The 16,785-nt window shown below is 33.3% G+C and overlaps 2 protein-coding genes and 1 long non-coding RNA gene across 14 annotated transcripts in view; 2 read left to right on the top strand and 1 right to left on the bottom strand.

Moving 5' to 3' along the window:
- The window catches only part of LOC127855282 (serine/threonine-protein kinase ULK2-like), a 38,911-nt gene extending 33,553 nt beyond the window's left edge, over positions 1 to 5,358 (top strand). For all 4 annotated transcript variants that reach the window (XM_052390756.1, XM_052390753.1, XM_052390752.1 and 1 more), the window contains one exon: positions 1,882 to 5,358. In XM_052390756.1, coding sequence (XP_052246716.1) covers positions 1,882 to 1,961 — 80 coding nt within the window. In that variant the 3' untranslated portion in view covers positions 1,962 to 5,358. The remainder of the gene's footprint in view (positions 1 to 1,881) is intronic.
- A 5,311-nt stretch (positions 5,359 to 10,669) lies between these two features.
- Positions 10,670 to 11,388, top strand: LOC127855777 (uncharacterized). The gene is made up of 2 exons (XR_008037730.1): positions 10,670 to 10,842; positions 10,900 to 11,388. It is a non-coding gene; the product is annotated as an uncharacterized LOC127855777 (long non-coding RNA).
- The window catches only part of LOC127855107 (muscle M-line assembly protein unc-89-like), a 190,624-nt gene continuing 184,949 nt past the window's right edge, over positions 11,111 to 16,785 (bottom strand). For all 9 annotated transcript variants that reach the window (XM_052390504.1, XM_052390534.1, XM_052390478.1 and 6 more), the window contains 2 exons: positions 15,757 to 15,908; positions 11,111 to 14,237 (listed from right to left, as the gene is read on the bottom strand). In XM_052390504.1, coding sequence (XP_052246464.1) covers positions 14,099 to 14,237; positions 15,757 to 15,908 — 291 coding nt within the window. In that variant the 3' untranslated portion in view covers positions 11,111 to 14,098. The remainder of the gene's footprint in view (positions 14,238 to 15,756; positions 15,909 to 16,785) is intronic.

The following is a 16,785-nucleotide window of genomic DNA, read 5'->3' as shown; positions in this document are numbered from 1 at the left end:
ACTACTAATTTTGCCCCCCTTCGAAGAAGAGAGGGTATATTGCTTTGCTATGTCGGTCTGTCGATCGGTCTGTCGGTCGGTCTGTCGGTCGGACCGTCCACCAGGTGGTTGTCAGATGATAACTCAAGAACGCTTGGGCCTAGGATCATGAAACTTCATAGGTACATTGATCATGACTCGCAGATGACCCCTATTGATTTTGAGGTCACTAGGTCAAAGGTCAAGGTCACGGTGACCCGAAATAGTAAAATGGTTTTTGAATGATAACTCAAGAACGCATACGCCTAGGATCATGAAACTTCATGGGTAAATTGATCATGACTTGCAGATGACCCCTATTGATTTTGAGGTCGTTAGGTCAAAGGTCAAGGTCACAGTGACCCGAAATAGTAAAATGGTTTCCGGATGATAACTCAAGAATGCATACGCCTAGGATAAGGAAACTTCATGGGTAGATTGATCATGACTCGCAGATGACCCCTATTGATTTTGAGGTCACTAGGTCAAAGGTCAAGGTCACGGTGACCCGAAATAGTAAAATGGTTTTCGGATGATAACTCAAGAACGCATATGCCTAGGATCATGAAACTTCACAGGTAGATTGATCATGACTCGCAGATGACCCCTATTGATTTTGAGGTCACAAGGTCAAAGGTCAAGGTCACGGTAACCCGAAATAGTAAAATGATTTTCGGATGATAACTCAAGAACGCTTTTGCCTAGAATCATGACACTTTATAGGTACATTGATCGTGACTCGCAGATGACCCCTATTGATTTTCAGGTCACTAGGTCAAAGGTCAAGGTCACAGTGACAAAAAACGTATTCACACGATGGCTGCCACTACAACGGACAGCCCGTATGGGGGGCATGCATGTTTTACAAAAAGCCCTTGTTCAAGTAGTTTTTATCCAATCTTCACCAAAATTGGTCAGAAGTTGTATCTTGATAATGTCTAGAGCAAGTTTGAATATGGGTCATGCCGGGTCAAAAACAAGGTCACGGGGTCACTTAGGGGGTTTTAAACATCACAATGTTGTCCGCTCTCTAATTCAAGTAGTTATGATCCAATCATCACCAAACTTGGTCAGAAGTTGTATCTAGATGATGTCTAGGTCAAGTTTGAATATGGGTCATGCCGGGTAAAAACTAGGTCACGGGGTATCTTAGTGCATTTTAAACCTCACCATGTTGTCCGCTCTCTAATTCAAGTAGTTTTCATCCAATCCTCACCAAACTTGGTCACAAGTTTTATCTAAATGATCTCTAGGACAAGTTTGAACATGAGCCATTCCGGCCTAAAACTAGGTCACGGGGTCACTTAGTGCGTTTTTTAACATTCAGCATGGTGTCCGCTCTCTAATTTAAGTAGTTTACATCTGATCTTCACCAAACTTGGTCAGAAGTTTTATGGAGATGATCTTAAGGCCAAGTTCGAACATGGGCCTTTCTGGGTCAAAAACTAGGTCAAGGGGTCATTTAGTGCGTTTTCAAAATTGAGCATGGTGTCCGCTGTTTTTTTGTGAAGACGACATGCAAAATATTATGTTTCAATGCTGCATGTGGGGGTATTCGTCACGTCTGTGACAAAGCTCTAGTTATGCTTGGTTTAAGTAGTACCTGTATTGCTGCAATCTTACTTACCGTTCCTACATGTTAAACTGAAGAGTCAGTGTAAATTCCCAATAAGAGATTGTTTTTTTTTATTGGAGCAGTTTGAAACATGTGTCATTTGAGAACAGAAATAATAAAAAATGTAAGAAAAAAAACTCAATTCAGAAAGTTTAAAGTTACACTTATATAATATATTTACATTCGATAATGTTAGATTACATTAGATTAACATTAGATAATGGAAGTCATATATTTTGTGTTTACAGACAAAGCTGCTGTGGAGAGAAGGTTGTCCAATCTACAAGGGCAGACGTACTATGAACAAGCTTACCAGATACCAGCTTAAATATAGTGGCTTGTAACCTACAGGGGGAGGTCAAGGTCACTAAGTTTGGCCATCATGCACTGACACAATTTTCATCTGCTGCAATTTGATAAGGCCAATATTTCCCATATTGGAATCAAGATACTTGTCACAAATACATGTGTTTTGGCAAACTTCAGTAGCGTTTCAAATGCTGTGCTAAATGTAAAGCATCATAAACAGCTGTGGAGAATGTGGGGCTGCATATACAAATTATTTCAAATTAATGGATACTTAAATTATATGCAAAGAAATCAGGTTAACTTATGTGTATGTGTAAACAAAAGATGCTGGTAAACTGTCCAAGAGGTGCCAATTAGATCTTCAGAGTTGCAAATGATCTACAAAGTATCTAAAGGAATTGTATATACATGTAAATGTACATATTAGTAAAAAGTGACTGATCAGCATTTTTCCATTTTTATCTTCAGGCAATTGAATATATTAATTGTAAATATATATGATGATATTATGTACAAGGTATTGTGGTTCAGTAAGAAGCTATTGCTTATGTAAAACGTTAGATTTTCTGATTCTTAATTGACAAATATTGCAATATGTAATGATGTGAAGCTCACTATATGTGTAGTTTGATAAATATACTATATGAGTCTCAGTCTAAAAAAATTGGGTTTAATGCATGTGTCGTCACAGATTGGACAGGCAAATCTAGTACAACACTGTTCACACATGCATTTAGCCCCGTTTCCACGGAGAAGTGCTCAAATATAAAGCTGTTATTAGTATATATTATACTGTTGAAAAATTCAAGCTGAAAAAATAATTTGAATAAATTTAGTTTGATTTTGAAATTAAAAAAGGCGCAAGTGGTTGTGGTGATATGTACATAGTTGAAATAGCTGTTTTGTGGATATTGCCACGTATTGTGGCTTTATCTATAAGGGGAGTGTCCTTTTACTTTAACAAAAACAGGGAAGCATGTCCAGTTGGCAAGTGGTTGTTGGTAATGCCAGATAAATGTGGAACCTTCTCTTGTGTACTTTTTTGTGAAATGGGATATAATTGTGTGAACCTGCATGTTGAAAATATATTGTTAAATGCTTTGCAGATTTTATGTTTGGTGGACTAATGTGTGGAAAAACTAAGCTGCAAAAGCAGACTGTTATGTGCTGTCAAGAGTTTTTGTGCTGAAAAAAATGTGTTTTGTGATAAAGGCTTTTAGTGTTGGACAATGTTGACAACGGGATACTATAACCATGTGCTGGTGAAGAAAAGAGATATAAATAAACTATGAAATGTTGTGCAATGTTTTACTTAAAACACATGGTGAGATTTTGTGTTGAAGAATGGAACTGTCAGGCAATTGATTGAACAGCGACAAGTTGTTTTTGAAGCAACTTAGTGTTAGTGATATGTTTATGTGAACAAATGTCACAGCAATTCTTTGTTCATATTTTTTTACCTCATTGTATTTATCTGTTACCACTTTGTTGGGTTACAGTCCACTTGGTAGTTAACTTTGTTGGGTTACAGCCCACTTGGTAGTTCACTTTGTTGGGTTACAGCCCACTTGGTAGTTTTGAAGCTTTCCTATTTTCAGTATTGTGGTATACTTATGTTGTAGTGTTTTTGACTTTTATTTTGTGTTTGCAGATCTCAATGTTTGTGTGAGCATTGCCTTTGCATTTGACTTTTGTTTTGTTGACAAATACATTCAAATCCATAGAAATGCTTATTAAGTGTCAACAATATTTATTGAGCTTTCAGTTGAATGAAATTGACATACATTTTATTGGATTTGATTGTTAAGATTGCAAGTTTTATTGCCTGATACGTTAAATACAACACAAATCCTATCTTATGGTTTTGTTCTGAGTATTATATCGCTTTTAAATGTTTTCCATGTAATCCTGTGTAGTGTGCAATAACAAAAGTGCTTTCAAAAATAGCAACTTAAAGTCGTCTCAGCTGATTGGCTCTAGCAGAATATCTAAATAGTTATTATAGAATCTGTTCATTTAATATATATAAATTCCAGACTAAAGTGCATCAAAACATGTTAGTTGCTTGTAAATAATCAGAAATGTTGTTAACAGTTATGGTTTTGTAGAGTGATCTTGAAAGATTCAAAAAAAATGTGAAGAAAACAGATATTCTGGATTTCTTTTTTGATGATGTGTGAAATGATTGCATTGGTAGCTGGTTTGGTATGGTGTACACAGAACAGTAATGTTCATGAAATAGCAGAAATTGGGATGAATTTTTCGATATATTATCATGTTGTTTCTGTTGGAAGAATTTTGGTATTATGTGTAATATAGTTTATTTAAATGGTATTCGATTATGTTGATGGTGACAGTATCTAGTTCAAATGTAAGATATTTAAGTTTTATTTGTTTAAATGATTTTATGAATTAACATAATAAATTGCCTTTAAATTGCAAATGCATTTTTAGTTGGTTTTATGCCAGATATGAATAATATGTTCATTTAATTAAAAACTGCCATTTTGGGTTCTAAAGACTGTCACAGGTGCACGTTTTTGTTGTTATTTTGTCATTTATCCATTATTGCTTGTGAGGTGTTTGTCACCTTGGGAATGATATTTGCTTGGTTTTAAGTCTTTCAAGTTTGTTTTAGTGATTGTTCTTACTATATTTATTTGTGTGCATTTCTTGTAAATTTTTATTAAACAGTATACTCCTTGCCACCCTATAACTTATTCAAGTAATTCGAAATTGGCTTTATAATGTGAACATACATAATTGACTTCAACTATTTCTATGGCCTTTAAAACTTGAAGCTAGTAGTCACAAATATCAGTGAAATTGTTTTTCATGTAATATGTAAATTTCTGCCGTTTTGTGCTAATTCATGAAGTTACTCCAACAGTATGTTTATTTAATTGCTATGAATTCACATTATAATTTTAAGCAAAAAAAAATGTTGGACTGGGTTGATTTGAATGTGAAATATTTTAGTCACAAAAATGTGATCTTGCCATGTACTGCATAAACAAGCAGTTGCTTTTAAGTACATAGGGAAGGCTGTTTTGTCTCATGTAATTCAATTCTTAATATGTAACTCCTGTTGCTGACGATATTTGAATTTTGACTAAAAGCATTCAATAAATTATTTAAATAAACCTGATCAAATACTTTTTATTTGTATTTTATGAAGACATTTTTATTTCGGGAACATCTTTGTTTGCTTATCTGTGAATATTTTATTTTGAAGTTTTACCGCTAAATACCATGAAAAGAGTTTGTTCGATGATTCTGCGTACTAGCTTTTTTCGTTTTTTGCCAAATATGAAGACCTTGTCTTTGAATCAGTTATGATTGTTATTAATCTATAATTGTATTCCATGTTGTGAAATGTCTTATTCATACAAAACTCAATATAATATGCAACTTACTGTCCTGAGTGTCTTATGAATCTTCATTCATTTTCTGTGAGCATGTTGACACAATAGTGGCGATGTTCCTAAGGTGCTTCTTTCACAGAAGGTGATGTAAAAGTGATAATGGAACTATCATATCTGATACAGAAATGATAACTAAATACAACAGTTTCACACTAAACCCTCAATAAAGCCTCGAGACTTTGAGCGGCAGACTTCCTTTTTCTGCACACAGAATTTAAACCGTCTTGTCACATGGAATAATACTAAATCATTAAATATCAATTATACATGTTTTCACATTTTTAAAAGTTCTAGAGCAAGGGCTTTGAATTGGGACACTGATATTAGACTCCCTGCTTGGGAATTGTAAGGCACAAGGTGTGCTCATAAGGAATTTTTATTATAAGTAATGTTACATTTATTGTGTGTAAGTATACATTGATATTCAACTGATTTTTTTTTTGTTTTGTAACCTTGCCCTTCGAGACAACAATTTTTTTTTGTCCCAGATACAAAGTTATGGTTAGTATACTAAAATTACCATCAGTGTCTGTCCGTCTCTCAGTAGACGTAAATTTGTGTGGAGTTCTTCTACATTTTGTAACACACAGCAGTCACGCTAGCAAGAATTGTTTCTCATGACACAAAGTTGTTTGTGTGTGATTTATAGTGTTAAAAGTTATACATTACATAATTGCTCTTTACTTAATTTCATCAAATCATGAGCCTGGCAACACAGAGGTTAAACAGTATGTTCAATGTATGCTGCAAAATCATGAAACACATCTTTCCTAAGAAACCCACAAGGCCAAAAGCTTTAATTTTATTTTGTATTTACCATAGTATTATGGTTCTCTATAAACTTTGTTTAAATATAGCCCTTGGTGCAATCAAAGCACTGAAGGCACTGAAGTTTTTCGCTATAACTTATTTTTCAAAATTGTGTAATAGCTTTTTATATCGCAAGTTTGAAATGAACACAACCTATTAAAATTTATAAAGAGTGTGTCTTAACGAACAGGTCGAGATGTGTGTGCACTGTTTATCCTCAAATTTATGTTATAGAGATAACTTAGACAAAATAACAACAACATGGCCCTTTTTTGACGTTCTGAAAGCATTAAAAAATATGATGAAAATGGTATAATGAGAACCAGTTAATATTAAATAAAATTTGCAATCACCATAATATTGAGTGAATATTGTTGAAAAATTGAATACCTATCACACTAATAATATAATTTCATGATGAAATTTCCCTTTACAAAACTTTTTTTGACACCATATAAAATTCAAAATATAAAATTAGATAATTGATGAAAATAAATAAAAAAAACAAATATGCGAGCAGTAGTTTTTACTCTTGAATTAGGTAGTCATTAAGGCAGTGCTGTTTACCCTAACTTTGTTGTTGATGCATTACTTGTTACCCTTGTAGTTCACATGGTGTTAACCAGTCTCTTACCTTAACATCGGTACAGAACACTCCTGCGCTTTTTCTGCGTAGCTGATTTACCCAGCTTTTCACCTTAAATGACCTCTACATAACGCCAGCAGGCACGAATGAATACATTCAAATATTTTATAGGCTGATTTAATAGAAATCCCCTGAAATATGGCTGCATCACTGTGTCTGTGCACAGCGTAAAGGATGTAACACTGTTCAATGTACAGAACTCTGGACTACTCTCTGCATGTTCAAACAACACAATGACACAAATTGTGGCCCAGTTACAATTACGCGTTTAAATCCATCTCGCAGAATTTTTGGGTCATTACTTGGTCACTAAATAGTCAGGGGAAGACATAATTGACTTTTGATAAACACAGTTTTGCTTTCAAGACGAGAAGAAAAAACACTTCCGAAACAGTACATGTAAAGTGTCATGTTTAGAGAAAATCGTTCAATCATCTTACCACAAATGTTTACCGTACTCGGTCAGCATGTCTGGAAATCGTTCCTGAAAGCCTGAATAGACTACCCTTATTTGCCAGTTTGCTGTATTTGCTTCTTTGAATTCAATTTTCTATCAAAATGCAATGTGCTAAAATATGCCTTTTACAGCTTACAAGGAGATTTTAAAAGACCCGCATCATGCGAAAATGGGTCTTATGTCATATGCGCCCATCATAGCTTTAGACCACCCAGCCTGCGCATCTCTCAGTCTGGTCAGGAGATAAAAATAAGACCATAAAACCTTGAGTGATTTTATAGCAGAAAGCATTGCCTCTGATCCGACTACACAAATGCACAGGCTGGGCTTGAGCTTCGCTGGCCGGACTGCCATAAGACCTATCACATGACGTGGCTATGAATGTGTGATTTGAATGTTTAGAAAGAAAACTATTAAATATTAACATGCGATATATTTTGATGGTAGAAAAATAAACTCATAATAAGCCATGTGAGGACACATAAGATGTGAACTCCCGTAGTATAATTTGTATCAACTAAAACATTGTGTTGATTTACTAAAATGACACACATTTCATGCTGTGAATATGCAACTAACAAGTGAAAACAGACACACAAATTTTTAACTTTTGTCTTCAATTAAATTATTTAGAATTGAAAATTTCAAACTTTATTTCAAAGTCAGCATTTTCCCAGCTCATGTTCATCGTTTTATTAATTGAGAACTGTGAATATATACAAGCTTCAACTTATACTATTGCGTTGTAATCATCCGTGCAATTGAGAATACAAGAGATATCGCCACTACCTGTTGTGAAAAAAAGAATGTTTCCCAGACATATCAAATTAACCACGCTGTAGTATCAAGCACTATTAACGAGGTTACGCAACAGACGCGTGATAGTGTATTGGACTCTCGATGAAACACTATACTTGTTGATCACAGTATTTTTATTTTCCCGCATCATTTAATAGCCTCAGATTATGAATGACCTGTGCTGAGCAAAAATACCCGTGATTAAGATGCAGCAGATAGTGGACTATTTTAATCATTCATAAACATTTTCTTCCGCGTCAAGTATATTTATAAAATTGTTTATTTATTCCTTTCTATATACGCTCCATTCAAAAATACTCCATTTAACATTTTATTCATATTATGTTTCCATTTGTGAATGAATATAGTTGAAGAACTCAAACCTCTGGCATAAATTATACAACTTTTTCTCGGCGCGGTTGCGGCAGATGCGGCAGTTATCAGGGTTTATCGAAGTTAAAAAAACAGGCTTGAAACGAGTGGTATTAACCTCAGTTCTTCGCAACAAACAACTAAAAATTGTACACGCTCAAGGGTCCAATGTTTTAATTGCTACAACTTGCTACATATTACTAAACTTAATGCTGCTGCACTGTATTCAACAATACTGTGACAAGCTCTTGTTTGGACAGTGGTAATTGCATTTCAAAATTTATAAAGACATTACAATATATACCAGTATTATGAACAATATAATATTACAGAGAAAATCAGGACAGATTGACCGACCTTAACCCATCTATTTTACATGAAGTTGTATTTTGTTAACAGAAAAGTTGTGTGAAATCTTAATTGTTACAGATGAGCAGCAAACAGCATATAACTTGAACGAGTCTTTTACTTGTTTTATGCTGTTTGCACATATCTGTGTTCACTTTGCTTCATATGGGGAAAATTTATCTTTTGATTTCCGCTAAACAAAAAAAGTTAAATCATTAAATTTGTTCTGATCTCATCCAGGTTTGATAAAAGATTTGGTCATGATTTAAAACTGGCCATCTGAGTAGTGGACAGTTTTCCTTATATGCCTTTCAACTATGTAAACTCTAGAAGTTACCCATTTACGCCCAAATAACATGAAACTTGGTCAAAACATTTGCTGCAATGTAATATAATTAAATTATATGAGTTGTGCTCTGTGAAGAAAGGGTTTAATGCATGTGCGTTGTCGTCCCAGATTAGCCTGTGCAGTCAACACAGGCTAATAAGGGACGACACTTTCTGCTTATATGATATTTTTGGCTATATTTAAGTCTCTTCTTAGCAAAAATCCAGTTAAGGCGGAAAGTGTCCTCCCTGATTAGCCTGTGCGGAATGCACAGCTAATCTGGGACGATACTTAACGCACATGCATTAAACCCCATTTTCACAGAGTGCTGAGTTTTTAATTGGTTCAGCTGTGGTGAAAAACAAGAGGGCAAAAGATCCTTAGGAGCTCAACAATGACCCAAAGGAATTTAACTGCCCTGAGTTGTTTTTTCTTTAATTTGACCAAAATACCTAGTTTTAGCCCCATGTGACCTAGTTTACATTTTGGTCGAGACATAATTGGGACAAATATTCAGACCATGTTTCATGAAGATTGGCCTATTAATGTAGCTTCCGTAGTGTTCACAAGGCAAATTTCGACAACTCTTTATGGAGTATGAACAACATACGAAAGACATAATGGCACACCTGAACCCAGTTTAGCTTAACGATAGTCCAACAATGATTCAGACAGATTTCCATTTTCTATATTAAACTAGATGAAAATCATGTTTTTACTTTGTTTAAGGGTAGTATTAATATAACACGGTTGCATAATCTTACTTATTTACTTGAAATCTTTAAACACACAAGAGTAGTTGGAGGACTTTGTTTTTAAGAGTTTTTAGCAATTTTTTTAAAACAGTGCGTAAAGTATGAGCCCATAAAAACAAGTTCTAGTTGCTACATGTATGATGTATTATAGTTGCTATGATGTATTAAAGTTTCAATGATGTATTATAATGGCTATGATATATTATAGTTGCTATGATGAAGTATTGTTGCTATGATGTATTTTAGTGGCTACATTATATTATAGTTGCTATGATGTATTATAGTGGCTATGATATATTATAGTTGCCATGATGAAGTATTTTTGCTATGATGTATTATAGGTGCTATGGTGTATTATAGTTGCTATGATGTATTATAACAGTGTCTATAATATGAGCCAATGAAAACAAGTTATAGTTGCTACATGTATGATGTATTATGTTTGATACAACAAATCATAGTTGCAATGATGTATTATAGTTGCTATGATATATTATAGTTGCTATGATGTATTATAGTGACTATTATGTATTATAGTTGCTATGATATATTATAGTTGCTATGATGTATTATAGGTGCTATGATGTATTATAGTTGCTATGATGTATTATAACAGTCTCTATAATATGAGCCAATGAAAACAAGTTATAGTTGCTACATGTATGATGTATTATGTTTGCTATGGCATATCATAGTTGCCATGATGTATTATAGTTGCTATGATATATTATAGTTGCTATGATGTATTCTTGTGACTATGCTAAATTATAGTTTCAATGATGTATTATAGTTGCTATGATAAATTATAGTTGCAATGATGTATTATAGTAGCTATGATGTATTATAGGTGCTATGATGTATTATAGTTGCTATGATGTATTATAGTTGCTATGATGTATTATAGGTGCTATGATGTGTTATAGTTGCTATGATGTATTATAGTTGCTATGATGTATTATAGGTGCTATGATGTGTTATAGTTGCTATGATGTATCATAGTTGCTATGATGTATTATAGGTGCTATGATGTATAAAGTGTTTCTCTACTAATCTGAAAATCCCTCAAGCCACCTTGACCCCAAAAACCCTTCAGGCAATCTCAATATGATGTATCTATAATTAGATTTTAGAATAGATACATTAGTATTCAGCTGAGAAATTTTATTAATAAAAGAACAATTGCTTATTAAATGTGAAATGCTTCAATAGAAACTAAAACTGACAACATGTGGCTTCCACAATTTATTGTGTACGCAAACCTGTCTTGAACATTAAACAAGTAGAGTATATCCATAAAAGTTAAAATGCAGTATTAAAGGCAATCAATTATATTAAACTTGTAAAAAATATAGAGGCATCTGTTACATGTATGGTTACAAGACTAAATTGCAATACATAAGTTCCTGTAAAATTACTAATATTATTAAATAAGTCGTGTCATGCAAAATGGGTCTTATGAAAAATGCGTCTAGTTAATGAGACTGCCAAACCACGTGTGACTTTATAGTGGATGGCATAGCTCCTGACCAGACTATGTCACTGCAGACTGGTTTCCCGCTATGATGGCTGCATGTGGCATAAGAATCATTTTGGCTGAACACAGATCAAATTTAAAGCATACAAATATTGCTTCATGAGAGTATACAAAATGTGTACAAAGTCAACAAAGACTAATTACAATTATAATGGTAAAGTACAAATTAACATTATGCCAAAAATGTGATCCTACTGTTATATACATTCTTTAAACTATGTTCATTTATCAAACATCCTGAAACTTTTTATTAAATGGTAATACCTTTATCCTTTTGTTTAATCACACCATGCTTTGACAATAACAATTTAAAATTAAAACTGTATCCTAATAATTTTATAATATATGTTTTATGTGACCATAAAAATATTCAGGGAAATAAAGCCTTAGTACATGTTTTTTTACATCTTTATATATTACAGACACCTTAAAAAGCTGTATCACAATATGTATACTAAAAAAAACATATATATGTAATAAAAACAATAGTCTCTATCTACAAATAAATATAGAACAACAACCTTCTATTGTAACAGCAATCTAATGGCAGAAAGTTAATCTCTTCATCTATATTACAGCATCCATTGGAAACATGCATAATTCAAAAACGTATTTGGCAACAAGAATAATATGTACACGTCATCTATAAGGGGACACAACAATCTTTAAATACAGCTCAGTGTAAAGGGCCTCATAAATTAAATTCCATTTTACAGCCTTAAGACCATAGTGATATTTAAATGAAATTGTGTGCATATCTTAAAATGGTAAAATATTTTTTGTAAGCATACACTTCTTATATGTAAACATGAATATTAAAATCAGAAAAAAAAATTGTATAGCGTGCCTAACAGGATAAAGATTTCAAAAAAAAAAAATGTATAAAAACAAGATAAATGAAAAGACATTAAAATAGTTTATTATGTTTCATTTAACTGTTTAAAACAGTTTTATAAAAGCATATATTAAATGCATTCTTGAACACAATATTAAAAAAGCATTTTTTGTCCAAACAAATCACAACTCAAATACAATAAAAGCAGAAATAATGTTCCAAAAAATACATTCAAAAATGTTTAAAATATGTTAGTCATCATAATATTGATTGTTAACTTTGAAAATTTAAAGGCATTAAATGGAATGCAGCTAAACATAAATCCTTTTTAACACCAAAATCCTTATAAAATGCAGCTTTACAAGACCCTTAGACCAACAGAGTTTTTGTGCAACTGAATATCTCACAACAAACACTAGCAACATCAATATAAACTCTCCCAGCACAACTATATTTTAATACGCAGTAATCGCATCAAAGTTGGAACCAGACAATCTTGTGGAAGCATTCATACTCAACTGTATTGCTAACATAATACAGCAAAATAATCTCTAGTCTCTGTGTTGAAAAACTTTACAAAGCATTGTTTAAGATCATAGGTGCCGCATAATGCAAAATGGGTCTTCGCCACATGCAGCAAGAGTAGCTACAGACCAGCGAGTGAGCCACATGCAGCAAGAGTAGCTACAGACCAGCGAGTGAGCCACATGCAGCAAGAGTAGCTACAGACCAGCCAGTGAGCCACATGCAGCAAGAGTAGCTACAGACCAGCAAGTGAATTTGCACCGTTAGGTCAGGAGCTACTCCGTTCACAAATCAGACAATAAAACTTTGTGTGGCATTAAAGCAGACTGGGTAGCTCCTGACAGGTTGCTTGAATCCACTTGCTGCATGGTCTGGAGCTACGCTGGCTGCATTAGGCAAAAGACCCAGGTTTGCATGACATGGTTTCTTTAGTATTTTCTTACTCTGTATAACTACACTTACTATAACTGCTTGGTAATTTGCTGCATTTAACTTTTTCCCATACTGCATACTAAACAGAATATCCAACTTCTGAAGAAATTATGCATACAAGTTAATGATGCAAATATGCTATGAGTATACGTGTTAATGTAAATATCAACATGTAATGACTATAAAAGACGTAATATCGTAAGAACAAATAGATATTGCATGATTATTCCTCACGAGAACAGTCAAACAAAATCAAATCATTACTACATAACTGGCCCAAAAGTCGATGATTGCAATAAGCGAAAAGATAAAAGTATATTCATAATCTTTAACGGACAACAATATGTTGGCATTTCAGAACTGAAAAGCACAAATATTTGTACCAAGTCTCCTGTGAATACATCAATTTAAGCAAATATAATGTTATATTTGAAAAGAAAATACATGTACATAAAATAAAAATAAAAGAAACATATTTATGTAGGTTAACTGGGATCAGACAACGTGAAAAAGAGCACCATTATAAAGAACATGTTGCAAACCAAGTAGCTGCAATACATTTGTGCATATTGAACTTCCATTATATGTGGCAGTTTGAAGACGGACACCAGACACGAGAAAGAGGCAGGTTAGTATAGAAAAAAAGAGAAGATATTTATAAACAATTCTAAGTTTATGAGTTATTTAAGGACTAAATAATCATTATGTAGAATCCCTACAAGAATGACTCAGAATTAAAGAGAACGTAATGATAGTTGAAAAAAGTACTCCAAAGTTTCATGATATGTATTGAACTAGTTAGCGTTTCTAGAGATTAAAGAAAGGTAATTGCAGTACCGGTAGTTAAGAAAGCACATTGTCTTGTAGATGTTACTATAAAAAGCACTAGTTTCACTTGGCCTTGTTCATCTCGTGGTCGTGCAATTTGCGGTAGAAACTCTGTACATAGGTGAACACGCACTTCCAGTCAGGTTTCTCCATGCGAATCATGTCCTCAACATCCAATAGAGGTGCAATGTCTGCATACTTCCTGCAAATAAGAGGTGAGAAAACATCAAGGGTGGGGGAATTGTGTAAGGAAAGTGAAAGATTAACAATTAATCATAGTGAGTTGAGGCATTATTAATTAACCCATATAGACAAAGCTACAGAGATACAAATGTATTTGCAATCTTTAAATTCCTAATTCTATAAATCTTGGGATGTTAAATTGAAAGGTATTTTTAATGTATATTTAAGTCCTAACGAAAAAGCAAAATTAAGCATTTTACAAATTTGCCTTGACATACAAACAAATATATAAGTATTACTCATCTGTTGTAATTGCTTTGAAAGCTAAGAGGCCCTTGATGACCCTAAATGGGACTTAAATTAATGGCCCTAAATAAGACTTTGATTGACCGTAAGCTTGCACTGGAGTTTGATAGTCACAACAATTGTTGTAGATTTGTACCTCAAAACATAGTTTTTACTTCTCAGAACCTAGTTTTAAACTTAGCCAAGATATATTCAAGACAAATGTTCAGACTACGATTTCATGAAATTAGATCATCAATTAGGAATTTATATGAGTTTCTTTAAGGTTTTTTTTCTTACCCTTGAACTGTTGACCTAGTTCTGGACCTTATCTGACCCTATAAACTTCCCCTAAATATACTCAAAATAAACTGAAACATACTGACCATGTGTCATCAAGATTGAGCCATAAATGTTGTTTCTTATCTGGCTTCAGGTAGTTCATAAATGAGGCTCCTTGAGTGGTAACAAGGTTTTTCTTACATTTGACCCAGTGACCTTATTTTTGACCCACATTCAAACTAAGGTGGATGTTGTCAAGATAAAATTCTGATAAAAGTTTCATCAAGATTGAGAAACACAAAGTCGCTCACCTGAGATAACAAGATATTATTGGGACAAATCTTCTGACAAAGTTTCATGATGATCAGAAAATAAATGTTGCCTCTAGAGTGTTAACATGGTTTTACTATAGCCATATAAGGAAAAATGCCCCGCCCCCTGGCAGCAATGCTTTTCAACCAACTGGCATCTGACCAAGTTTCATGAAGATCAGACAGTAAATGTGGCCTCTATAGTGTTAACAAGATTTTACTATAGCCATATAAAGCCATATAAGAAAAAATGCCTCGCCCCTTGGCAGCAATGTTTTTCAAGCAAACGTAACCATTTTCGAACTCATCCAAGATATCATTGAGACCAATCTTCTGACCAAATTTCATGAAGATTGGACAATAAATGTGGCCTCTAGAGTGTTAACAAGGCAAATGTTGACGCCACACAACGGAGGACGGACAAAAGGCGATCACAAAAGCTAAAAAAAAACCTATGACCCTTGAACCCTCACCATGAGAAACTGTAGCTCGTTGTATAATACTCCAAAACCCTGGTTTGGTGCAACTTTTGACCACAGGGAATAATTTGAAAAGATCTCGCATTGGTAACATTAAGAGAGTACTAGTTTGCGTAATATGAACAAATTACAAGCTAATCGTTAATGATTCTTCAAACAAAGTCCAACATGAAAAGCTTACTCTGCGGTGTCAAAGGCAAGTTCAAAGTTCTTTCTCCTCTGTTTTGGGTCGAGAGACTTGAAGTCAAAGGACTCTGGGTAGAAATGATGGATCAGAGCACAGAATGCTAGCCCATTGTTCCATGACGAGGAGAAGTTTTCAATCGCAATGGTCTGAAATAATTGATAAAATGTTTGGATTGAAATATCACATGTTTGAAATAAAATATCACATTAAAATAATAAACTATCAAATGTTTGAATTGAAATATAAAATATTTAGATATGTTTTAAATATATATCTCAGGCTTAAATGAAAAAGCACATTTTAAACATGAAAAATCACGTTTTAAAAATGAAAAATTACATGTTTTAACAGAATTATTACATTTTATATGAAATATCTCATGTTTTTACAAGACATCAGATTTTACTGAAATATTACCTAAAATCTGAATGATATTCCTCATAAATTTTAAACCAATTATCGTTATTGTATTGTATATTTATACCGAAAGTTGCATATATTTAACTTTCTGAAAAATGAAAATTGAAGTTATGTTTGTTGTGTTATTTGTGTGTAAGCAACTAGCAGCTACTTTCTGAAGAGGAATTCCTAAGTATTTAATGTTCTGAAGACTTAATAAACAAACATGTACTTCTTAACCAAACAAATTTAACATTTTACTTAAACTGACATAGAACAGCTCGAAGTAAATGAATTAAATGGTTTTTAGGAAAAAAAAAGAAAAAAAAAAGATACATTTAAAAATAATTTGAATTTACCTTAAACATCAACCACAAGGTCTTGTACGCAATTTTTAATAGACACATCCCCACATAAAATCCAAAACCATTAATTTTATACAATTAATAAACAAACCGAAATTGCTAAACAATACAATAAGACTGATCCATTTTCATAAAGTTCAGCAACAGATTGAAACGCAGAAAGGAATGTAAATGTGAGAACAAGAACATGCACCCAGCTTTATTAAGAGGAATAACAGTGTTGATCCAGCATGCAGGAGATGAGGAAGGGGAAAGATAC

This window comes from Dreissena polymorpha, chromosome 1 (assembly GCF_020536995.1).
Source record: "Dreissena polymorpha isolate Duluth1 chromosome 1, UMN_Dpol_1.0, whole genome shotgun sequence".
NCBI lineage: Eukaryota > Metazoa > Mollusca > Bivalvia > Myida > Dreissenidae > Dreissena > Dreissena polymorpha.
This window is presented reverse-complemented; position numbering and strand designations above follow the sequence as displayed.